Genomic DNA, 27,334 nt, shown 5'->3' on the forward strand with positions numbered 1-27,334 from the left:
TTTTCCTTTTCTGAAACCAAACTGTCATTCTGTTATCATACTGTGTTCTTCTAGATGATTTACCCAAGCTTTTCTTATAAGCTTTTCTAATACCTTGCTTACAACACTGGTCAGTGATACTGGTCGGTAGTTGAGTGGATTTTGTCTATTTCCTTTCTTGAATAAAGGGACAATATTTGCTTTCTTCCAAATATCAGGTAGTTTACCTTGACTCAAGGATTTCTTGAAAATTAAAAATAATGGTTTACTTAACTCCTTTGCACATTCTCGTAGTACCCAACATGAAATTTCATCAGGACCACTTGCTTTTCCTCTGTCTAATTTACTTAACTCCTCCTGTATTACTTTTTCTGATATTTGTATATCTGGTAGTATGTGTTGACATGCATGTTCCACATAGTCCCTCTCAAAATTTTTTTCTTCTGTAAAAACTAATTGGAAATTCTTATTCAGCGCTTCACAAATATCTTTCTCTTGTGTATAGGTGATTCCCTCGTCCGTAATGGATTGTATTATATCTTTTACTTTGGTTTTGCTTCTGATATAGCTGTAAAACAGCTTTGGTTGATCACTACTTTTATTTATTATATCCTCCTCAAACTGTTTTTGGGCTTCCCTCCTTATTCTTGTATAGTCGTTTCTTGCCTGTTTGTAATTATTATACGCCCTTTCACTATTGTGTCTTCTGCATCTATTCCACAACAAATCTATTCTTTCTTTTGATTTTTTAGATTCTGTATTGAACCATTTCTGTATTTTCTTATCTGCTTCTTTGTGCTGTGTGTGTGTGTGTGTGTGTGTGTGTGTGTGTGTGTGTGTGTGTGTGTGTGTGTGTGTTTTACACGGTATCTACTTGTATGATTTTTTGTTAAGCTCTGTCTATCTACATATATGTCTGTATGTCTGCTACATCGTGTTGACAACTGGCTCAGTTTTTGTTGAATCGGTGGAAATAGTTTTATGGCATTCAACATAAACATTGGCATGTAGAATGCTACATGAAACAACAATGTTGACTTGTCGCAGTCAACATGTCTCCTGGTTGAATGCCGCATTCAACATTCATGTTGAAAGCCAGGCAAGTCACATGCTACATGTTGCCTGTGTTGCCCCGGTTGAATCGCGCCTTTACATGAGGATAATGAACACATTCTTTCACAAGAGAACAGGGAAAAAATGGGCTTAGAGAAGTCCAAGTGGAGAAACATAGAATGAAATGGACTTCATCATAGAAGATTACCATAACATGACCATAAATATCACAGTGATGAACGAAGTCAAAATAGGAAGTGACCATAGAATAGTGGGTTGCACAGCTAGATTCTATTTCAGAAGTGAAAGAAAGAAGCTGATTTAAAATAAAGGATATGCCAGATAAAAGAACGCAAAAACAAGGCAGCCTTTTAGTTAGAAATAACGAACAAACTTCATGCCCTGAGTTTTGCTGAGTGTGACTATGATATGATGAATGAAAGCCTAACAAGTGCTAAGAGTCGGTGAAGGTAGCAAGGAAAACTAATACTGTACAACCAAAGTCGACAAGTATTAAAAAATGATCTTTGAGCTAATGAAAATGAGAAGTGATATGAAAACAAAAACAAAGATGAAGTAGAAAGACTGGGATTAAATAAGTTTATTAATAAAGAGACGGAGAGATGAAAAAAAGGAAGAGGAACATGGATCAAATAAAAGAAGCCATCAAAAAAGGAAAAAGTCTGAAACAGGTCTGAAGTGAAATAACACTAGGAAAGCAACAAATTATATCACTGAACTTCAAGAACGGTGAAGTCATTAAATGCAGTGCTAGTATGATGAAGAGAGTTGAAGAATTTTACAAAGAACTTTATGCATCAAAGACAATAGTACCAATACCTAACTTTTCAGCTGACACAAGTGAAATACCAGAGGTAACACCAGACGAAGTAAACATTTCTCTTAAAAGTACGAAAAGAGGGAAGGCCACAGGAAAAAATGGAATGGTAAAAGATTTACTGTCTTATGCAGGAGCTGAAGGACAAAACAGGCTCGCCCTCGTGTTTACTCAGTGAATAAAGAACAAAATTCCCAAAACATGGTGGAATGCAATGGTTATTTTGCTCTGGAAGAAAGGCGACACAGAAGGTCTTAAAAACTGTTGACTCATTAGCCTATAACCAGATATTTACAAACTCTCCACTAAAGTCGTTGGGAATAAAATAGCAACAAAATTGAAGGAAAATCAACCTCGTGAACAGGCAGGATTCCGAGGCGGATAGTGGACTACTGATCTGCACACAACGAATCAGCTAATGGAAAAAAAAAAAATACAGAATAGTCCAGTGTGTTTAGGTTATGTTGATTACGAAAAGGCTTTCGACTCAGTGGAACACATAACAACTACAAACTTATTGCGGGAACGAAGAGTAAATGGGAATGTTGTAAAACTGCTCGAAAACATCTATAAAGAGGAAGCTGCTACAGGTAAGTAGATAAAGACTCAGAAAAAATGAAGATTGAGAATGGCGTGCATCAGGGAGATACAATTTCACCACAGATATTTACAGCATGCCTAGACAGTACTTTCAGAAAGCTAGAGTGGGAGAACAGAGAAGTAAACATAGATGGAGAAAACCTAAACTAAACAAAGGAGTAAACATAGATGGAGAAAACCTGAACCATTTAAGATTGCAGTTGACTTTGTCTTAATATCAGAAACAGCAGAGACATTGCAAGAAATGTTGAATGACCTAAAAAGCGAAATTCTCAAAGTAGTGCTAAAGATGAATCGAAGTAAAACATTGTTTAATCCAAATACATCAAAGAGAGGCATCAGAATAAGCTAAGAAATTCTTGAAGAAGTCGAGGAGTAAAATTAGGCTACTTGGGGCCAAGCTTGGAGTAATTGTAATTTAATTGAAATGTAATTAATTACACATTTTTCTGGTAATTGTAACTGTAATTGTAATTAATGAATTTTACTTATCAGTAATTGTAATTGTAATTGAGCGTTAAATTCATGAAGTAATTGTATCTGTAATTGTAGTTGACTGTTTAGATGCATAATAATTGAAATTACATCATACATATAGGGCCTATTACTTTGATATAGTGAAAACAGAGAGAGAGAGAGAGAGAGAGAGAGAGAGTATTCCATAAACATGAGACGTGACACGTCCGTCGTCCAGCACTGTACCTGTATATCTGAGCTCTGTAGACTCTGTAGGAGACTACTGTATGTACTGACTACTGTGACTATGTCTACGTGTGTGGTGGGACAGGTTTGTAAATGTAAAAATTTTTAGGGCACTAGTAATTTTAATTGCAAGTTATAGGAGGTACTTACTTTTAACTCGTAATCTGTGCATCGTTTTTAAATTCAAATGATTGTTTTTTATTTGCACTAGAAGATGTGACTGCATCAATTTAATTTCACATGAGATAGAATTTAAGAAAAAAAAAATATATATATATATAGATAGATAGATTGATAGATAGATAGATGATAGATAGATAGATAGATTGATATATAGATAGATACTGTATAGATATAGATATACTGTAGATACAGATAGATATACATCATCATCATCATTATCTACACCTCCATTCACTCATCATTCAAGCCCCCGGAATCCTGGCTCTATTGGATACGCCAAAAACATTCACCACATTCTGTAGCTTCACATAAACGTATCCGATTGAGTCAGTCCGGACGCTGCCATGTTAGAAAGGAGTGCCAAAATCCCTGATCATGCACTTCTCACAACATTCATCCAGCCAGCTCTATCTCTTGTCAGTTCCCTAGCCTCACCGACTTCCAAACCTCTCTTCCTCACACACTCATCCACCATATCTCTCCATCTTCTCCTTGGCCTACCTAGCCTCCTACCTCCTTCAAATTCACTCAGGTATACCTTTTTCACCACTCTATTGTTATCCATTCTCTCTACATGACCATACCATCTCAGTATACTCTCTTCGATTTTGGTGTCCACCAACTTCCTCACTCCACATCTTTCACGAATCACATTCTTTCGTATACTATCCACCCTCTGTACTCCGCATACATTCCTCAGCAGTCCCATCTCCACTCCTGTTACTCTTGACTTTTCATTTTCATGCCACACCATAGTCTCACATCCATATGTTAAAGTTGGCACTAACACTCCTTTATGTAAGCCTCGTGCAGCTGCAACAATCAAGCCTCTTTTTCTCATCAAGGCTTCATTGCACCACCCACCTTTCTTCCTTATGTCACTCTACTTTTAACTTCTTTTACACACTTTCCTATCTTTTCTATCACTGTACCCAGGTACTTGAACTCTCTCACCAATTCCAGTCTCTCTCCATTCACTGTAACATCTCACTGGGAGTCACCTTCTCTCTCAATATATATATATATATATATATATATATATATATATATATATATATATATATATAACTTTAACAAATCGTCACCCATTCCCCCTCTATACTCTTCAGATGTTAACGTTGTAAATGACCCCCGTGAAGCGAGCATCCTTGCCAATACAGTTGCCAACAGTTCTACTTTAGAAGAAGTCACTCAGAACATTCCAGTACTGCAACTTGACTCCCCCCAAAATGCTCCACTTCCGATACAGACTAGATATGTAAAATCCATCCTAGACAATTTACCAAACAATAAAGCTCCGGGTCCACATGGAATTCCTCCAATTGTTTTGAAAAAGTGTTCCCCAGAACTTGCTCCTATTCTAGCTAAATTATTCAGACTATGTATACATACTTCTTCATTCCCTAATTCATGGTAAGAAGTCAATTTCCACCCAGTTCCGAAGAAAGGAAGTTCCTCTGATCCCTCTGATTACAGACCAGTAGCTACTGCAACTTCTCTTAGTAAAGTATTTGAGATTGTAATTAATAAGCACACTGTTAAACATCTTGAATTCAACAACTTACAGTAATTAGTGATAGGATGGTTTTCGCCACGAAAGATCCACTGTTGATATACTCAATCTCCTGACTCATACCATCCATCAGTTCATTGACCAACATGGAGAAACTCATGCAGTAGCTCTTGATATTTCTGAAGCTTTTGACAGTGTGTCATTGTTCCCTGCTGTCCAAACTCCATTGTTGTGGCCTAACATCTTTTGTTTCTCTGATTTCTTCACATCTTAGTGACAGAAAGATAAGAGTTAAAGTAGACGATCTGTCTTCCAGTTTTCACCTGATTATGTCGGCGTGCCACAAGGATCAGTTCTGGCTCCGACCCTATTCCTAATTCATATTAATGATCTCTTTATCTGTCACCCATAAACCCATCCTTTTATATACAAATGATTCAACACCTCACAGTTTATTCACACCTAAGTACCCACTCACAAAGTCCAGTATCTCTAACTCACAGGTCAGTCAACAATCTCCATAAATCAAGACTTATCAAAGATCACTGAGTGGGAGCAAAATAAACACTGTCTCATTTAATGCTAGTAAAACCAAGTATATACAGTTTAGTAATGGACAGATATTGCCAGATTCCTATTGTACCTTCAGTGATACTAATATTCCTAACTCTAAAAGTATTGAAATTCATGGGTGTTTCACTTAACAATGCCCAAAGCTGGACCTCTCATGTTAGATCATTTGCTAAAACCGCGTCAAAGAAACTTGGATTATTGGCCAGAGTCTTTAATACTTCACTGAGGAGCAGCTACCTATAATTTAAAAGAGTCATGTGCGCTGTCAACTGAAATATTGCTCTCCTTGTGCAATGGACGTGGAGATGTTGCGCTAAAACAACTAGACAAAATTCAGAAAAGAAGTTAGAATTTTTAATAATCCTAGTATTACAAATGAACTACCTCCCCTACGAGTAAGAAAGAATGTCACCTCCCTTGCATTATTTTACAGATACTTTTATGGCAAATGCTCAAAATTGCATCCATCGTGCCACCTTTCCATGCCTTCTCCCGTGCTACACTGGCATCTGGTAGCGCTCATGATTGGACTGTCACAGTGTCATATTTCTACTTTTTAACTGAAGGGATTATATCCCCCACATTCTTCAATTTACTCGTTCAGGAAGCTTTTATTTTTATGTGTGATATTTTGATGCAATTCCTTCATTCCTCTTCACAGTCCCAACTTTACGTTCTAAGGATTTTACAAGAGTTCAGGTTTCCGATCCATAAGTTTGAAAAGGAAGGACACACTAATTATATATTATAGTCTCCTCTGACATAGTCAATAGCTTATCCTTCATGCACTTAGTTCACCAGAAGTCCTCCAACCCATGCTTATGTTTCACTTGATTTTGTAGTCATTGACTGACAGTGTCTGAACCACCTGCCTCAGGTATATTTTCTCCAGTTTTTGCTGGAAAGGTCTGATCATGTCTGTAAAAAAAAAGTCTCCATATTCATTTTCGAGCCAATTTGTAGACTCTTCATGCTCAGAACAGCTGTCATTTCTAGTAGTTCTTCTGTTTTCTCAGTAACTAGAATATGTGTTTGCATTTGGTAGGTACTTCATACTGCTCATACATAGATTTAAGAATATTATGTGATTGAAATGTAAGGTCCGTCTGAGTGGCATTTCAAAGCACCAGAACTACCAGTCGTGATCCATGCGCTATACTCATCAGATGTAGGCTCTTTGACAGACCTTCCTTCCATTCATCGAATACAAAGGTAGGCTGGTGTTATGATTTATAGCAGTGGTTCCCAAACCCATGGTCGCGACCCAAATGAGGGTCGCAAGGATGCTTCTGCGAGTCGTGGAATGGGTTTTACAAAATAATGAAGACTGAAAAAAAAAGTTAAAATTACAAAACAGTGCAAATATACTCGTACTTACATCATAATTTTGGAATGTAAACCGTCATTGAGACACTGCAACAAGAAAATGATTGTGAATAATAAAGCATCGATAAATGTAAAGCACTGAAATTGTGTTTCCTCCCTGAGGGTCGCCAGGCCAAAAAAAAAAAAAAATAAATAAATAAAAAAATCTGTGTTCAGGGTTACGGCCAAAAAAGTTTGGGAAACACTGATTGTATAATGTCAGAGAAAGTAATGTTGGCAGCCAACATGGAGTTTAATTCTTCGTATTTCTTTGAGTCTGCATTTCCCATTTTGTCTTGCTTCACGTTTAGTCCAGAAAGGCATCAAACCCAACAATGGAGTTGTTGCTGTTGTTATTGCTTAACCCCAGTCTGTCTGCCAATCAGACTTGTCGACCACAGGTAAGGAACCTCGTTTGTGGGGCCATCCTAAAGGTACAGTACAGTATATGCAAATACACTGTTTAGGGAACCGGTGTCTCCTTGTAATAGACAGCACCTCACCAGGTTCGGGCCTGAGTCCTTCCTTACAGCGAAGGGTAGGGAAATTTGAAGAGGTTTGGCCCCTGAGTGAGCACTGCTGTTGCTTCACTCCACCCAAGGTGCACAGCGCGACCGTTTGTAGACCTCTCGTCAGCACCACAACACTGGGGTAATGAGAGGGAGTGTTTACCTAGAATTACAGAATTTTCGACGCAGTTTCACAACACCTCGAGTAGTAGGAGAAATGAACAAGGGGTGTACACTATAAGTAAGAATTAACAAGATAGAACATAACAAGCGTTGGAGAAATATGTAATAAAGATTTTAAGCCTTGTTTTTCGATGCTGGAATTTCACACTTATATTTCCCATAATCGCTAAGCAGTGCATTCTAACAGAAAAATCAAACAGTTAACTTAAAATTGTTAACACTACGCTCAGGTTATATATTCTCTGATTTAGTGATGCCAAACCTTGCTGTGGTCAGTCGATATTTGTAATAACCTATTTGCATCACCATATTTTAACCTATTTTATCAGAAGGGAGGAGCGGTTTGCATAACCTCCTTCCTGAAATCTAAAACCCATATTGGTCATCTATCTTAGTAACCCTTCCTCAGTCAGTAAGATATATTTGTTTAGCGTTAAGTGATCATGTCAAATCCAGCCTACAAAACAACCTTATGCTGTAATGGCACCTTCACAATATTACACACACTGTCAAGGTTTGTGTTGTAGTGTAAGTAATCAAGCTGCCATGGCTTACGGGATGATGCAGGTGGGTTACAAAAGAGGTAAAGAAGTAAGTACTGAGGCAGGGAGATTATTGTACCTGTGGTCGCGAAGTGAGAGCAGGTGTTACGTTTTCAGCGACGTGTGTGTGTGTGTATGTGTGTGTGTGTGTGTGTGTGTGTGTGTGTGTGTGTGTGTTAATAAAATAATTCAAATTATTTGACATGTTTGGACCAAACTTGGTGGAAGTGTTGATGGTCAGTCACAGGACAAAGTCAACTTAAAGTTTTCGTCAAGTTTAGACCAATCATCGTGGAACGGTTGTGGGTAATGGAAGAATAATAGGATTCAGTTGAGAAAAATCAACTGAAAGTCAAAGTCACAGAGAAAGGTCAAAGGCTTACGTCACAAGGCAGGTTCAGCTCAAGCAGTTTTGATCTGATTTCCTCTCACTCAATGTTGTGCTGCTCTCGGGTGTCTGCCCTGTCCTCTCCTCCATCCTTCTTTCCTTCCATCTTCTTCTGTCTTTCCTTCATTCTTTCCTCGTCTTTCTGCCTACGGGTGACTTTGCACTCCCTCTTCTCTCTTTCATTCCTTCATTCTTTCCTCTTCCTTCTGCCTGTGGGTAGCTCTACACTGAGTGACAAGCCAAATGGTTTCCTGTACACCAGGAAACCATTTACTACACTGGGTGGTAAATATAAAACCAAATTTTGGCGCCTGGTGGTTTAGTGGGTAATTATTGTGCTCCAATCGGATTGAGCCGGTGAAGGTATATATCCAAGGGGTGGTTGGGGTTTATTGCTCACGTAATGCCACTCAGGAATGAGTGAGGCTGGTCACTCTCGTCTTAAATGTCAGGACCAGCTGCCTAGCCCCGGGCTCCTACGCTCCTCATGGGGCAACATAGGATTGGATGATGGATGGATGGATGGATGAACTAAATTGATGGAAGTGTTGAGGGTCAGGCTAGAATGAAAGGATTATACTTTGTCAAAGGCCAAGGGCACAGGAAAAGGACAAATTTCGACTTGCTTCTGTGTGTGAACAAAATAATGTATATTGTTTTTTATATGGATCAAGCGTGGTGGATGAGTTGAGGATCACCCAATTTGCATATTGCTTTTCAGAACAACATGTTATAGGTTAAACTCACATGGCAAGGTCAGCTTAAACAGTTTTAACCGATAAGGAATGACCTTTGTGGAAGGTTCAGGTTAAAATCAGAATTAAGTAATTTGATTCTGAGAACAATCAGTCAATGGTCATGGTCCTCGGGAAAGGTCAATGATGATGGTCACTGGGGAAGGTCAACTTAAACAGTCTGATATGATCTGGACCAAAGTTGTTGTCAATGAAAAGAGTTAGGCAAGGACGAAGTCTTTGGAGCCAGAGACGAATCTGTCGAAGGTCAGGGTCACAGGACAAAGGTAAAATTCGGCCCATAGATCAGATGGTGGGCTTGGGTGTTGCACTTGGAGTGCTGTCTTGTTTTCCTTGTCCTCCTATCCTCCTCTACCCACGGACCAGACTGAACGAGGACTTTTTAATCTGCTATTTCTCTATCTATTGCCAGGCGCCTTAATCCCGTAAGGGGTGGCCACAAACAAATCGCCTCCATGTCGCCCTGTCCTCCGCCATTTCACTGCCATACTCCCAGCTCACACCCCCTCTGCCATATACCTCTCCACTCAATCTCTCTATCTCATCCTTGGGCTTCCCCTCCTTCTCCCTCCTTTCCACCTCACTCACACTCTCCTCGTCAGTCTCTCGTTCTCCATCCTCTCCACATGGCCAAACCATCTCAGTGTGTTTCGCTTAACGCTTCTTATCACATCCACATCCACACCACAATGCTCCTTCACTTCCTCATTTGTCAGTCTGTCTCTCTATGTGACTCCACATGCTCTTCTCAGATAACTCATTTCCACTGGTCTCACTCTTGACTCGTGCCCATCAACAAGGTCAAAGCTTCACTTCCATACGTTAGAATTGGTATCACAGTAGTAATGCAGTAACTTTTTCACTTCCATGCTTACTTCCCAGTTTCTTATCACTGCTTTCAAAGAGCCAGCAACCTTTTATCCTTGCTGTACCCTTTCAAGCACTTCACCCTCTAAAATTCCATCCTTACTCATCACACTACTCAAGTATGTACTTAAATGCACTCACATTTTCCATTTCCTCCTCATTCAACCTCACTGAACATTCAGTGACTTCATTTCTCTCGAAGACCATAACTTTACTCTTCCCTACATTCACTTTTAGAGTCTGTTTCTTACACACTCTTCCAAACTCATTCACCAAGCCTTGCAGCTCCCCTTCGCTTTCACTTAACAACACAGAGTCATCTGCAAACAACAGTACAGGGAGTTTCTAAACATTGCCCTCTCTCATTCGGGCCGCTCCAACATCCACTGCCCTACCTTGTATCTCTTTTATAACCCCATCCAGATACAGACTGAACAACCATGGAAACATGACACATCCCCGTTTCAATCCAACCTTCATATAGAGAAATTCACTCACTTCACTATCCACACGCACTCACAGCACCCTCACACAAACTCTTCACGGCATTCAGCAACTTCCTGTCTACTCCATAATTATTCTTAATACTCTTCACAATCCTTGTCTATCCACCCTGTCATATGCTTTCTCCAAATCCATGAAGGCTGCATACAACTTCTTTCCCTTCTCTAGAAACTTTCCCATTAAAGACCTAAGAATGAAAATCTGATCTACACAACCTTTTCCTTTTCTAAAACCTCCCTGTTCTTCTCCAACTAATTCCTCTGTTATTTCCCTAACTCGTCAATAAATATCTTACCATATACTTTTCCTATTACACTAAGATGACAAATACTCCTAAGAGTACAACACATTTCATTATCCCCTTTTCCTCTGTACAAGGGGAAAAATTATATCTCCGGGACTTTACCTTCATCCCGGGCCAATCTGCACATCTACATCCGTCCTACTACTACTGTATCTCTCCCCCATGCTTCAGCATTTCACCACACACTGCATCAATTCCTGGGGCTTTCCCCATTTTAACTTTCTTCATTGCTTCCATAACTTCCATCCTACTGATTTCTTCCTCTCATCTCACATCCCTCATTCTCCCAACCATTCCCCAGCCACTCATACTAGCATTACTTTCATTCTCTGTGTTCAACAGTTCCTTAAAGTGTTCTCTCCATCTGCTCACCTTTTCTCCCTTCTCCACTAGTAATCTACCATTTTTCTTTCACTCCCCGGCTAACTTCATTATTAACCGATCTAACTTTCTTTACCTCTTTCAAGAACATTTTTCTACATTCCCTCGATTTTACACTCAAATTCCTTCTAAATTCCTCATCCACTCTCTTCTTACTCTCTCCTACTATCTTTTCGCCTCTCTCTTCTTCCCTACCTATAACTCTCTCTTCCATCTCTCAACTTCCTCCACACCACTACTTTTCATCCACACACAATATACTTTCTTCCTTTGTGCGACAGCCTGGCTCACCTCTTCATTCCACCATGCTGTTCCTTGCACCCCCTTTCGTCTTGTCTTCACCCCACACACCATCTCACATGCTGCACAGATTCCTTCTGCGATATCTTACACACACCTTCCACGTCTCCCTTCTGCTCAAAATCATATTTACCCAATCGCTCCTCCACTTCTTTTTTATATTCTGCGTTTTTTCCATCCTCTCGCAACCTTTCCACCCTCCTTGTATGAACTACTTCCTCCTGTCCTTCCCTTCTCCTCCTTCTCCATTTCATTTGAACCTTGACTCTTACCATCAGCAAGTGGTGGTCAGAAAGTCAATTCCCCCAACTTCTAAAAGCTCTTTCTTCCATTACACACCTTCTTATCCCATCATCCACACACACAGAATCAATCACTGCCGTCCGTTCCTTCTGTTCACCACCCACCCGTCTAATCACTTGCCACGTATACCATTGGATCATTTTGTGTCTGAAGAGAGTATTGGCTATTTATTTAAGATAGTAAATTATTAATTTTGATACCAAGGGAAATTATTGTTTAATGATCTAAATTCTGAATGCATTAAAAAAAAAAAAAAAAAAAAGGCTAACCACCACGAGAAAAGACCAATTAGAAAGCTTGTCCCCAGGTCCGTCATACCAGCTTATCGCGAACAAATGTAAAGTATTTACATCGAACAAAGATCATTTGCGATCCCATCAGTGTATCACGTTATGCCTCATTTATCCAGCGAATGCTAAGTATGATTTATAAGTCTGATATGGGGAAGGCTGATCACATAACTATCCTTTAATTGCACTGAATGAGCTCTCCACGACCCAGCTGTTTCCTCCAGTCTCATGTTACCCTACTATCTACATCAGAATCTCCCTAAGGGGCTGAAAAGGGAGGCTGCCAGAGGTCGGGCAGCGTGGATAGCCGCCATTAGGTCACCAAGGCCGAAGCATGAAAGAATGATGGAGCCTTTATAAACGATACAAACGAAACGATCAGTCAAAATTTGTCATATTTTCCGGCATATTGTCTCATACATTCGACCTTCACAACGCCTCAAACAATGACTTTTGTAATCGTCAGTCACAGTGTCACGTACAATTGCCCTCTATAATTTTCAGTCACAATGTCCACTACAATCGTTCATCACAATTTTGTACCAGAATGTCCAGCAAAATATCTGACACAGTCTATCACAATGCATCTCAGTAATCTGTTCTTCATTCCACATTTCCATCAGCATATCAGTCGCAGGCAACCACAATAATTATGCAATTTTTTTTTTCACAAATAATTTCAGGTTATCACAACATCACTGTCCCCAAGACTTACACAGACAGTGTTAAAGTATCATTGGCCATCTAATGTATGTGGAGATACTGAATTATATGGTACATTTATGTGATCTTTTAACGAACGAGATACAGGTATTTCTTGCGTATTTTTTAAAGAGCAATAGCTTATTTTAAGGCTGATTAATATTGGGAGGAGCTAAGTATTATTGGAAAGTAAACCCTTGACTATGAATACTTCTTCTTCGATATGTTCCAGTCACCTATGGATAAGTTAACTCAGCCCAGCAACTATACCTTATTTGATTGAGCTGTGCAGCTGAAATGTATGTGGAGAGTAGAGTGTGTTTGATTCGCGGCTGCTGATTGGTCGCCGATGATGTAAATCTACAGCTCTTCTTATTTAAACACATATATTTATATATTCTAATTGCTTGCAATATACAGTAAGCAGCCAGTTTAAATACGGAATAATTTCCGACGCTAAAGAGGTCAAAATTAGCATTAAATGTTTACTGTTATCAAAGAATATTAAAATTGATTGTGAAGTTTTATAAAACGATGAGTGACGTTTGAAGTAAATGATCCACCCACGGTGTACACCCACGTCCGCATGTTGCACTAGTATCCACCCACGGCGTACACCAACGTCCATATGTTGCACGACAGTAAATGCCTGCATTTGTCAATGACGTCATCGGCGGCCAATCAGCAGCCGTGGTTCAAACACCCTACATGCCCTATGCATCTCAAGTGCACAGCTCAATCAAATGGACTATAACTATTCCAACTGGGGGGGTTTCAGTACAGTCTTTTGTTAATGCTGTCAGTACGAGAGGTTTCCAAAGCCGAGTAAAATTGTCTGGAGGCATCAAGAGCAATTGTTTAAAACATTAATGGGGTTAAATGTGGAATTCGTCATTACAGTTGCAGTATTCATATTAAATACACAAATATCAGTTAGAAGACTTAGGTCCGTATCGTTGTCGGATAAGGAAGGTCTCCAACACCCCTTCTTAAGCAATATATTTTGCTTATTATACCTTGCCGTCCTCTCCAGTGTCAAAAAATCCTAATATCACCATACTCTGCATAAAAACGTACTCAGTGATAGCAGCCAGCCATGTCCAAAAATAAATCGGTAAAGAAGAGGTGTTAGGGAAGTTCCCTAATTAACCAGAATACGAGGTTTAGAGTAATGCCTATCAACTGTGCGGGGGTTATTAAGGCAGACATGTATTCAGTATGGACGGTGGGCGTTAGCGCCGAAGTGGTGACATGTAAAGAGGTGTATGTATGTAGGAAGACTACTGGGCCTTGATAGCAGGCTATGAAGCCTATGCCCAGAGTCGAACACATTAAAAAAAAAAAAAAAGACAAGTTTTCTTCAGTCACAGTCGTCTTCAAGAATACTACACACAATAATCGAACTTCTATACAAATTCTCAGTTGTACAGATAAATTAACAAAGACGTGATGAAAACAAACTTATATATTCCTTGTGGAATCCAAAATACATAGAACTGCTAAGTGGAATCCAAAATACACAGACCTGCAAGTGGTGTCCAGAACACCGTTAGAAAGCAAGATTTGCTATAGTCATTCCAAAATATCCAGATCATTTAGGCGTTGTCCCTCATGGGAATTCCCCTACATGCGACGTTGCACAGTTTCTACTGGGCCAATTATCGGATTAGAGACAACGGTTAACCCTCACTCCCAGCTCACTACCTCTCTCTCTCTCTCTCTCTCTCTCTCTGCATATAAAATCAACATTTTATGGAGATTTATTTCTATAAGAAGTCTATACAGTATTATGAATTATTAGAATTTGAGGAAAAGCCTCCTGACTTTGTCTGTCTGTCTGTCTGTCTGTCTCTCACGTTGGTGGCCTTTGCTGTTTGAGCAACAGCTTTTGAGGGATCAATTACAGGTCCCCTGTTTGCCGTCTCTTCTAAAAAATACTTACTTATGCTGTAAATAAGTTCTTTTTCTCGACTGTGGAGCAGACGAGGGCGAGTAGTAGGGGTAGGAGCTTCCATCTTTGATGGCGGTCAGAGAGGAAGTGACCTGCGGATTGACACCTGGGCTGCGTTTCAACAGCTGGAGCGCCACGGAACGTAATGGCACTTTCAAGAGCGAAAGTGTGGGGGGTGAAGGGGGGGTTGTCGCGGCCTTCGTCGCGGTTGGAACTATTTGGTACGGTGGGTCTCTCTAGCGACATCTGACAGCTGTAATGGTTTAGATCACAGTCGTGTAAAGGATAACAGAACTCTCAATGCCACGGTATTATTCTGTGTAATTTAGGAGAATGAACGGATTTTGAAATGAAAAGATTTGTTACAATACCCTTTTCATTTCAAATAAATATTGATTTTCAGCTTAATGAAAGTAAAGGCTATGCGGATCTAAAGAGTACGGACTGAGGGTTTGTTTTCATTCATTCCCGCGAAAATCATACTTCCATGAAGTACCTCCTCACCTCTGCACAATGATCATATCTTCCAAAGTCTTCTTGTTCCACTGTAGTCTTGCACTGCTGGGTTCATTTCGTCTTCAAAATCAGAGGAAATTACAAGAGGAAGCAGCTGTGGCGAAGGCAGGATTTGTTATGGTTCTTCATTACGGCTTAAATATTTCCAAAGTATTTCGGCAATATGCATTTACAATTATATTTTGCTGATAATTATTCATGTAACATTAATACTGTTGTCAGTAATGATCAAATAAACATAACTGCTAAGTATTCTGAAAGAAGGATATCTAGAGTAAAAGCGAATTCGCGCTCCAAGTATTTGGTGGTTTCACTGCTACCCCCACTACCCCCAGACCGCTCTGGGGCGCTAAGGCCTGTTGAAACGCAGCCCTGACCTACCTTCACTGACCTACAAGTGTGACAGCATTGGAAAGCAGCTCTGCCAAGTGTTGAGGTATTTATAAAAAGTCATTGTTATTATTAAAAGCAATAAGCATTTTCTTACACTATATAGACTTATTAGGGAATTATATATACATATACTGTAAATAAATTTAATTTAGAAGTAGTAAATAGCTGACATGAGACAGCGAGGTGTGTTTTGGTACAGATTTGACAGCTTCACGCGAAGGGGAACTCCCGTGAGGGACAACGCCCAAACGATCTGGATATTTTGGAAGGACTATAGTTAGGTGCTCGAGAAGCTTCTCGGCGTTTCCCGTATCGTAGGTTTTGGTGTGACTCAGAGTTGCCAGTTTGCCTGCTGATTGTGAGCGTAGTTATTTTGTAAGTTATGCATTAATTTTTATGCTCTTTTTCTCAATAATTTTTTATTTACGTGATTGTTAAATTATGTAATTGATATTAAGTTTGTATGGTAAATAATTTAGTGTTATGTAATGTAAGGAAACCCTTGCAAGTTTTGGTTGTCTCCGAGTTGGTAACTGTGCTCTCACTCTAGAATACACCAGAACTGTGGAGAAGTAGATCATTCTCGAACAATACAAGCTTACATAAGGTTGGATAAGAGACCAGAACAAGTTCAGTTGTTTTTCAGTTCAGTCTGAGTGTAGTGCAGTGTCAGTTTGCAACCTATATTTTCGGTACTTGTGAAAACACTGTTGTCAAGAATAAAATGTAATAACAGTGAAGTGTTGTCAAGCATTACGTGTAATAACAGAGAAGTGTTGTCAAGCATTAAGTGTAATAGCAGTTAGTAAAGTTTGTATAGCTCAGTGCTCGTGAGAACAGTGAAGCTGGAAAGCATTAGGTGGAAATATTTGGAAAATAAAGACAGTGAACTTTAAGAAGCCAGTGTTTAGTTTCGCCTCAGCTGATCTTGTGTGCTGTACACCGAAAGGCTGACCATAAGAACAACTCACTGGGCAACGTCCTTCCTGTACTGAACTACTGCTGTTGGAGCCTGTGGCAGTGTGGGGACGCGGACGCAACAATTCGTAGACTTACAAGTGGAATTATAAATACTTATACCTGCAAGAGGACTCCAAAATCCACACACCTACAAGTGGAATCCAAAATACACAGACCCGCAAGTGGAATTCCGAAAACATAGACCTACAAGTGGTTTCCAAAATACATAGACCTTCACACTGAATCCAGAATACGAAGACCTGCAAGTGCAAAAGAATGGTGCTTCTCAACTACTGTAATTGTACCACAGACTCTTAATATCGTCAGCAAGTTTGTGTCGGTATCATGCTGTACCGTTTAACCAGCATACAAAGTAGAGCAAGAATATATGCTATCTTGGGTACATAACTGGTGGATGCTTCTTTATCTGGAGTCTAGTACCCTTATGGCAAAATATTTTATCAACAGGTAGTCTTAACTCTTGGGTCTCGTCCATACCAAATGTTTTTTTTTTCTTATGTGAAGAAGAAGGAACCAAAGGCCATAAGCCCGCAAGACTGTTCCTTCCAAGAGACAAACAAAATACAAGAGAGAGCCAAATTCAATATCCATTCATTTCGAGATGCCTGGACACACTGCGTTTGAAAGGCTGGAGATCATAGGAAGCAGGAAATACAGACAGAGGGAGACAGTTCCAGAGCTGACCTGTTGCATAAATGAAGGACTGGGAGTAACGGTTAACTCTTGGACAAGAGAGTTGGACAGAAAAGGGGTGAGAGTTTGCTGCTAAACGGGTGGTACGTGCCCGTCGTTGAAGTGGAGGAATGCATGCAGATAGTTCAGAGGAACAGTGACCATTGAAGTAGCGATAGAAAAGAGATAAAGATGCAGCATTGAGGCGAAGAGACAGAGGTTGAAGGGAGTCAGTAAGAGGGGGAGAGTCATTGAGACGAAAAGCCTTTGACTCCACCCTATTGAGAAGAGCTGTATGTGGGGAGCCTCCCCACACATGAGAGTTGTACTCCACACAGGGGCGGATAAAACCCCTGTATAGAGTGAACAATTGTGCAGGGGCAAAGAAGGAACGGAGTCGGTTTAGCGCAGCCAATCTCTTGGAAGCAGATTTTACAAGAGATGTAATATGATCTTTCCAAGACAAGTCCCGAGCAAATGAAACCCCAGGCATGTTCAAGGATGATGCAGGATTAAGTTGAGTATTATTAAACATAAGTGGGTATACCTGTGGAAGATTTTGTCGGGTTGATAGGTGCAAAAACTGAGTCTTTGACGCATTAAAAACAACCAGATTATTTTTACCCCAGTCAGAGATACGAGCCAAGTCAGACATTAGGTGTGCCATAGCCTCATCCCTCGCCTGTTGAAGTAACTGCTGAGATGGACGTTGTGGGAATCGAATGGAAAGGTGAAGGGTGGAGTCATCAGCGTATGAGTGGATAGGGTTAGATGTACAGCTTAGAAGGTCATTGATGAATAAAAGGAAGAGAGTTGGTGATAGGACAGAGCCCTGAGGAACACCACTGTTAATAGATCTAGGAGATGAACGATAGCCGTCTACAACAGCGGCTATAGAACGACCAGAAAGGAAGCTAGAGATGAAGGCACAGAAAGAAGGATAGAAACCGTAAGAGGGCAGTTTGGAAATTAAAGATTTATGCCATACTCGATCGAAAGCCTTTGAGATGTCAAGTGCAATGGCAAAGCTTTTGCCAAAGTCCCGAAAGGAGGATGACCAGGAGTGTGAAAGGTAGGTGAGAAGGTCGCCTGTGGAGCGTCCCTGACAGAACCCATACTGACGATCAGAAAGAAGGTTGTGATAGGAAAGATGCTTTAAAATTTTTGTATTAAGAATAGACTCAAAAACTTTTGAGATACAGTATGTTAAAGCAATTGGGCGATAGTTAGAGGGTTGGGAATGGTCACCCTTCTTTGGGACTGGCTGAATGAGAGCAAACTTCCAGCAAGAAGGAAAGGTACAAGTTGAAAGACAAAGGCGAAAGAGTTTGCCTGGGCAGGGTGTAAGCACAGAAGCACAGTTCTTGAGAACAACAGGAGGGACTCCATCAGGCCCATATGCCTTATTAGTACTGAGGCCAGCAATCGCAGAAAATACATCAGCTGAAGAAATTTTAATGTTAACCATGAGGAAGTCAGAGGGGGAAAGTGATGGAGGAACAGCACCGGAATCGTCTAAGGTGGAATTGGAGGAGAAAGTCTGAGTGAAGAGATCTGCTCTATCAGTAGAAGAAATAGCTACAGAGCCATCAGAGTAGAAAAGAGGAGGGAAGGATGATGAGGTAAAGTTGTTTGAAAGTTTTTTGGCAAGGTGCCAGAAGGAGCGGGGAGAGTTCGAGTTGGAGAGTTGAGAGCATTTTGTACGGATGAAATTATTTTTAGCAGAGCGAAGAACAGACTTAGAACGATTCCGGGCAGAAATGTAAAGATGATGTGATTCAGGGGTGGGTTGGCTCTGGTACCTTTTATAGGCCCTTTCCTTGTTGCGGACAGCATTAGAACAAGCGTGATTAAACCAAGGCTTTCTTGCGTTAGTCAAAGGATATGAGAAAGGAATGTATGCTTCCATGCCCAAGCAAGACACACCTAGATGGCTCCCGGCCATGAAAGCAATAATCATTCCAGGGAAAATCAAAGAAGTACTGCCTGAGGGCCTCCCAATCCGCAGCTCCAAAGTGCCAGAGACGACGTTTTTTTGGAGGGTCCACAGGCCATACCGGAGCGATAGGACAGGTTAAGGCGATAAGGTTATGATCGGAGGAGCCCAACGGAGAGAAAAGATTAACAGTTTAAGCAGAAGGATTAGTTGTAAGGAAGAGATCAATTATGTTGGAGCTCTCTCCAAGGCGGTCAGGAATACGGGTAGGGTGCTGTACAAGCTGCTCTAGGTCATTAAGGATAGAAAAGGTGTAGGCTTGTTCACCAGGTGGATCAGTGAAAGGAGAGGAGAGCCAAAGGTGGTGATGAACATTGAAATCTCCAAGAATGGAGATTTCAGAGAAAGGAGAGATGGATAGAATGTGTTCCATCATAGAAGTAAGATAGTGAAAGAATTTTTGATAGTCAGTGGAATTAGGAGAGAAGTAAACAGCACAGATATATTTAGTCAGAGAATGACAGGAAAGCCGAAGCCAGAGTATAGAGAATCCAGAAGAATTGAGTTCAGGAACACGAGAGCAAGATAAGTTGTTGCGTATATATACACAAAAGTCACCTTTGGCTTTGAAATGAGTATAGAGAAAGTAGGAGGATACAGAAAAGGGTTTGCTGTCAGTTGCCTCAGACAGCTGAGTCTCAGTAAGGAAAAGAAGGTGAGGTTTAGAGAAGGAGAGGTGGTGCTCAACAGAGCGAAAGTTGGAGGAAAGGCCACGAATGTTGCAGAAATGAAGAAGAAGAGAGTCAGACAGTGGTTCCAGGCACCTTGAGTCGTCACCGGGAGAGGGGCTGAAGGTGGGGGCATTTATGGTCCTCCCCTTTGGGGACTCCGAGGCTATGTTATTCGACGCCATTATGAAAATTTTGAAAAGGAAGTGTGATGTGTACTGTGCATGTAGTTTGGTGTTGATAGTTGGAGAAACTTGTATTGGAGAGCATGCTGGTCTACCCTCTGTGTTACTGAGACACTGAAAAAGTTCCTGCTCGACTGGTGCTACAGTCTGCTGGCACGGGCGGGGGTTCTGCATAACTTTAACTCAAAATAGTTCACGCTCGCCCCCTGCCTGTGCTAGAAAGCCTTGCTAGAAAGATTTTGGAGTAGACGTAGCCTAAGATAATGAATGGTCACTCCTACACCACATCAAACAGTCTAATGGTAAGAAAGAATGAGATAATTAAGACTTCTCACGTGCTGAAACGGTCTGAATGAGACATAGAGTTATAGGTGTGTTTTTACTCAGGTACGAAGCTGTAAGAGATGAAATTGTCATGTGACTGGTTGAGATACACAAAATAAAGTGCGATAATCTTCCTCTTCTGGGATTTATTTTTACAGGAGGGACGAGGGACGTAGAAAGACTCTATACTCACCTTTCCTTGTCTTTCCTACAGCACAAATCCTAGTAACGAAAGGAATGTTACCGTAAGTTATACTGTGGCAGTACCGAGTGACGTACCGGATGGAGGAGAGTACCGGAGAAGTGGACAGCATCTGACATTCGACCACACCGTCTTCACACCTGTACAGGGAGGCCAAGAGTTATACCAGGTTGGGAACTATACATATATGGGTTGTATTGTCGCTGGCAAAGAGGACATCATGGCATTTCTATCTGAGCGATATATTTTTCTTATTGCTCCTCAGTATTACCTTGTACACCATAATTTGCATCAATAATATCCAAGAGCATGGCGGCCCATTTTTTTTTTTTTTTTTTTTTCGTGCTGCCAGATTATCGGGAAAGCACACTTACGGTGAAGTGGTTAATGAAAGGTATATCTAAATCCTCCAGTCAGAAAAGTCTCGTTTGATTTCAATAAAATTGTCAGTGAGAGCAAGAATAAAATGGAAACGACGTCATCGTACTGGAGGTAAAAAGTAATGTTCAAAATACATCGTTCAGACTGAAATACAAGATATCTCTAAGGAGCAAAGGACACTATATCAACATCTTCACGCATATATTGCTTAGACAAGGACAAAACTTGGGTTATTACTCCGTTTACTGCACACTTAACATAAAGCATGTCTGTCACTTTCCTCCTTGACTCATCATTTCAGAAGTATGTATTGGCAAAGAAACATAGGCCTACCAGATCTCTCTCAGCGTTGGATAACTAGAAGAGGGAAGTGAAACATAAATTGAAGCTTTATCCCCTGTGCCGGGAGGCCAGGGGGTCAAAACCCATTAGCGGGTTGGTAATTAGTGGTAATGGCAATGCTGTTACTAACGAGGGACATTAATGTGGCAGTGAGATTTTAAGTTGATTATAAATGACTCATATGTTCGTCTCTAACACTATACAAATCTTCTTCAGTGGCTGCAATGTAAACTGAATAATTTATGCTATCCACTGAGGTCACTAGCGATTAGTGGCAACACAAATGAGACGCAATCAAAACATTTACACAAAAATACAAAAATACTATTGTTCAAAACATTCATCCACTCACACCTTCTTCGAAGGAATGCAAAGAGCACATAGCACGGAACTGATTTCGTGAAGAGGCTGTTTGCAGAGCAGAAGGTAACTGATAATAATTCCTCTCAGCCAAAATGACGTAGAAGAGTGAGCAAAACTTTCATACGGAAAATGAAAATACATGTAATTTTTAGACTGGCAAAGAAGGCAAATTCGCTAACACCACCACGCTGATATCACCACATCATCACACTGACCCCCACACCGCCAACACACCTACACCCCCACATCACTACACTGACACCACCACATTACCACCAACAAACCACAACAGTGACGCCACCAAACCATCACACTGCTCACACCACATCACCACAACACGACACTTACACAACCACCCTGACATCACAACACCACAACACGACACTCACACAACCACCCTGACACCACAACACCACAACATTTACACCACCACAACACCACATTAACACCACCTTACCTACAACAGGAGCCATCAGGAAGGGTCCAGGAGACAGGGTCACTAGATTCCTCACAGGGCTCCCCCGGACCTGGCTGGTCTGTAGGCGAGGCCAGGTCAGATCCAATGTAGGACGTTTCGGCCACGGGAGTTTGGGTCGTGGTCCTCGAACCTAGGAAGTTTTGAAGTGTGTAGTGTCGTGAACCTTACCTAACCTAACCTAACCTAACCTATGCCCAAAACGTCCTAGGGTGGTGGCTCAAACGTCCTTGGCCCAAAATTTCGTGGCCGAAACATCCGAGCACGGGTCAGGTCACGTAATAGGAGGGAATAAGTCACGTAAAGTTAGGCTAGGTTAGATTTGGTTAGGTTAGGTTAGGTTTGGTTTACTCTGGTTAGGCAATATCTTCAGGTTACATAATAGAAGGGGTTATGTCTGCTAAAGTTAGGCCTGGCAACGTTTCATTAGTGTAGGCTAAGGAAGATTAGATCTATACTCATTTCACCTTAACTTGGCTCAGATTTTTGCCCTTTTATAGCTTATTTCACGGAGCCCAGTGGCAAAAAAGCCAATATTACTGCTCTACATCATTTACAAATCACTTTTCTCTTGTCAGTATCATATTCTATTGTTTATAATTACAACTCAGCATTGAAGATGGTGGCAATTTTTGGTCGGGTTAAAACAGAAAAGAAAAGAAAGAGAAAACAATGGTTATGATGGATCGGACAAGGTTATGTTAGGTCTGGTCCTTTAAGAAATAACATAATAATAAGGTTTGATGGTAAAGTTCACGTGACGCCTTCAGTGTGGTGACGTATTCTCGATTTTATTCCTGTCGCCTCCACACAGGTGTATCTTGCTTGGGAGAGACTTTTCAACCTAGAGAGTCAGGTAAGTCTCAATCAACTATTTCAATACCGGTACTCATGTCAAATAGAACCGTCTGGAGGTAACAAGAACAAATTATAAAGAACGTCGCTGGATTGAACGGTAAAACAAAAAAAAATGTGATAATATGAAAATTATTAAGTCAGAAATATAGACCAATAGAACGGCCGTAATTGGACCTGACCTAAGGTCGTATTCTGAGTGCCTTTAAAACCCTCGTGACACTTCTTCCTTAGCGAGTTATTCGGGATATTGCACCACAGTCGCCTCTTGTATGTTCTTGCTGCAAATCAGCTCAGGATTAAAACTACATAAATAAGCACGGATGAGAATGTTGAAGTGGAGTATGGAGAATAAATTGCTTGGATGAGTTTTTCTTTTATGCAAGGAAGAAGGAGCCAAAGGTTAGAGGTCCAAAAATTGTTCCCTCCTCGAAAAAATAAGAACAAGATAACAGAGAGCCAAATTCAAGATCCGTTCATTTCGAGATGCCTGGACACAGTGTATTTATAAGACTGGGGTCATTGGTAGTAGGATATTCAGATAGGGGGAGAAAATTCCAAAATATTCTTGGTGCATACCTGAAGGAGTGGGAGTAACGGTTAACTCTTGCATTAGTTGGACAGAAAAGGGATGAGAGTTTGTTGTTAGACAGGTGCTACGCGTTCGTCGTAGAGGTGGAGGAATGCAAGCAGACAGTTCAGAGGAACAGTGACCATTGAGGTAACGACAGTAATGAGATAATAATTCAACAGTGCGGCGAAGAAATATTGGTTGAAGGGAGCCAGTAAGAGGAGGAGAGTTAATGAGACGAAAAGCCTTTGACTCCACCTTGTTGAGAAGAGCTTTATGCAGGGAGCCTCTCCACTGGTGAGAGTTGTATTAGGAAACGATCCTTAACGAGAATAGATGTGAACAACCTGGCTGAATCTAAGTGACCTGACTGGACCCGAGTGGAACTAAGTGGACCAGAACTGACCCGAACGGATCTAAGCTAACCTGACTGAGCCTGAGTGAAAGGAAACAACACGAGTGGGTTTACGTGAACCTGAGACGGAATAACTGAACCCCGATGAACCTAACTGGGTCTTAACAACCCTGAAGGAAATGTGTATGTGAACGACCTGGTTGGATGTAAATACCCTGGATGGACCAAACTAACTGGACCTGGATGGACCTAACTGGACCTGGACCTAAGTGGACCTGAATCTCCACAACCTGACCTGAAATGGATCTGATGGGCCAGACAGGTTTTGAAGTAGAACTGATGACTCTAAATGGACCTAATTAGAGCTAGATAGTCTTAACTAGAGCGAACTGGTCCTAGTTAGTGCGAATTGGTCCTAATTTGTGCGAAATGTTTCCAATTAGTGCTAAATGGTCCTAATTTGTGCGAAATCGTTCTAATTAGTGATAAATGGTCCTAATTAGTGCTAAGTGGTTCTAATTAGTGCTAAGTGGTCCTAACTGGTCTTACATGAAAGTGAATTTATCAATGCTGGACGTGAGGGACCTCACTGAACAATAATCCTTTCAGTCAGATAATGTGCTTTCATTTTTCATTCTTGCTTTTATCAAACGTTTACACACACACACACACACACACACACACATATATATATATATATATATATATATATATATATATATATATATATATATATATACTTATTTATTTATTTACTTATTTACTTGGCTGAGGAGCTACTTTCAAACTCCACAGGGTTAGATAAAGCCTTCACTAAACTCTTCAGCAATATAATCCCCCAGAAAAGCTGAACAAAAATTGTGTAGTGACAGAAAGAATAAAACACAAACTATGTGATGGGACTGGCGAGGTTAGATGGCCTAGCAGGACCGAAATGGACCTGATTGAAATGTACGAAAACTAATCTCACGGGACCTGACTTAGACAAAATGGACCATGAATGCTGTGAATGGGTCTGCTCATGGCTGATATGATCCAAAACAATCGATCTCTTAACGCCTGGATGAATCAAAACACCAGTGGAAGAATGGACCAATTTACTCTTAAGTATATCATGCAGGAAATTCGTGGACTGTCTTGACTCGCAGCTCTAATGGCAATGCTGGTTGAACATTATACCAGGTGAAGGTTTTTGCAGCATGACGCAGACACAGCGATATGCAAAAATTCGCCGACACTTTTCTGCCGACTGTTTTAATGGAAGGTGTTAAGTGAGCCATTGTGTGTGCTATCAACAGGAATCACGCAACAGAGCGGCATTGAAAGGAAGGATACTCTCTGTCAGCTGGAGAGGGAAGAGAAATATGGAAGGCCAAACACACAATGCTGACAGAGGAATATCGTCGAACTACTATTGCTCATGGCTGTTCGCAGTCAACAAACATGCATGTTCAATGAGGGGACGATTAATATGTAAAACGTACTAGTTACCCTCGACAGATGTCAAACTGCTCCCGTTCAGGAAATGTATCCCAACTGACAGCTCCTGGCTACACACAGCGGTGAGAGCAGGGAGGGGGGTGGGTTGTACAGACTGTCAAAAGATTTCCTACTATTCCACTATGTACGAGTTTAAGTCATATTTAAGGCATGTAAGTCACCTTTCTACCAGACGTATGAATGGTGATTAGCTATGGACAGAGAAACAAACCAGAATTCTTTCGGCTTAGGAATATTAGCCAGCAAATGAAAGTGAGATGTAGAATGGTGAGATATTAGCCGTTCCTTTTTTTTTTTTTTCTTTCTTTTTTTCCCCACGACTGTACAAAGTGGGGTCGATCTCAATTAAATCACTTGCTGTTGATTAGGCACGAAAACAAATATGCTCTACTCTTCGTATTTCGAGATCATTGACTATTTTTTTTTTTTTTTTAAGAAGATGAGTAGAGGAAAAACAAATTGACTTTAAAAATAATCCATACACCAGATTACTGGAGTCCTCACATCGGGGAACAAAAAAACTCCGATAGGCAAAAGTTCTGCAATATGGCACTGTAACATTCCAGTCATGAGCGCCACTGGATGCTCGTGTAGCATGGAGGAAGGCATGGAGAGGTGGCACAATAGATGCAACTTTATCTGAGCATTTGCCCTAAACGTATCTGTAAAATAATTTGATAGAGGCAATATTCCTTTTTACCTGTAGGGGAGGTAGTTCATTTGTAACTGCAGGGTTATCAGTTTTTCTTACAGTTTTGTTCTGAATTTTGTCCAGGTGTTTTAGTGCAGCCTCATCACATCCACTCCACAAGGGTGAGCAATATTCGAGCTGAGAGTGCACATGACTCTTGTAAATTGTAGCTAACTGCTCGTCAGTTCTGTACGGTTAGTAAAGTTTCATTGAAGCTGTTTTAGCAGGTGCTTTAATGAGAGGTCCAACTGAGGGTATTGTTAAGTGAAACACAGAAAATTTCAGTATTTTTTGAGGTAGGAATATTGGTTGCGTGAAGATAATATACGAATCAGGCAATTATCTGTCTATTAGTTAATCATATTTATCTGGTTTCCTAGCATTAAATGAGACAAGGTTGTTTTGTCCACATTTACTGATCTGAAATAAGTCTTAATTCATGGAGACTACCATTCTGAGTTTTGAGTTAGAGATACCAAAGTTTATGAATGAGTGTTTCAATGTGAAGAAGGAACTGTGAAGCGTTCACTTATCTGCATATGAGTGTATGGGACTGTGGGTGGTAGGCAAGAAGTCTTTAATATATATTAGGAATAAGGTTGGAGTCAGAAGTGATCCTTGTGGCACGCCGGCATTAATCGAGTGGAAATTGAATATATATCATCTTTAACTGTTATATTTCTGTCACTGGGATATGAGGAACTGATGGAACCAAAAATAATAGGCCATAGGAAGGGAATTTGGATGGCAGGGAACGTTGCCACAGTGTGTCAAAAGCCATAGAAATATGAAAGACTATTGCATGGGATTCTCCATGTTGGTCATTGGATTGATGGAATGTATGAACCAAGAGACTGAATATATCAACAGAGATTGAATATATATATGTTTGGATTGTACTACCTAAAAGACACACATTAACGGTCTTTCGGAATACCTAAAAACACAGAAATACTTACCTTGACAGAGAACTGAGGCTGTCACAAGAAAGGAAAGTGTTACTATTACTCTTGTCTGGAACATCATTATAGATCTCTATATTCTGAGCGTTGTTAGGGAGGAGCAGCTGTTGGTCCGGC

At 40.6% G+C, this 27,334-nt stretch overlaps 1 protein-coding gene across 1 annotated transcript in view; it reads right to left on the reverse strand.

Annotated features, from left to right (window-relative positions):
* Positions 1–27,334, reverse strand: part of LOC145400803 (uncharacterized) — a 58,583-nt gene extending 31,249 nt beyond the window's left edge. The window contains exons 1-3 of the mRNA XM_080273239.1: positions 27,215–27,334; positions 22,266–22,416; positions 20,800–20,862 (exon numbers count right to left, since the gene is read on the reverse strand). Coding sequence (XP_080129365.1) covers positions 20,800–20,862; positions 22,266–22,416; positions 27,215–27,281 — 281 coding nt within the window. The 5' untranslated portion in view covers positions 27,282–27,334. The remainder of the gene's footprint in view (positions 1–20,799; positions 20,863–22,265; positions 22,417–27,214) is intronic.

Source organism: Coenobita brevimanus, chromosome 53, assembly GCF_032717465.1.
Source record: "Coenobita brevimanus isolate Jiangsu-jjx chromosome 53, ASM3271746v2, whole genome shotgun sequence".
Classification (NCBI taxonomy): domain Eukaryota; kingdom Metazoa; phylum Arthropoda; class Malacostraca; order Decapoda; family Coenobitidae; genus Coenobita; species Coenobita brevimanus.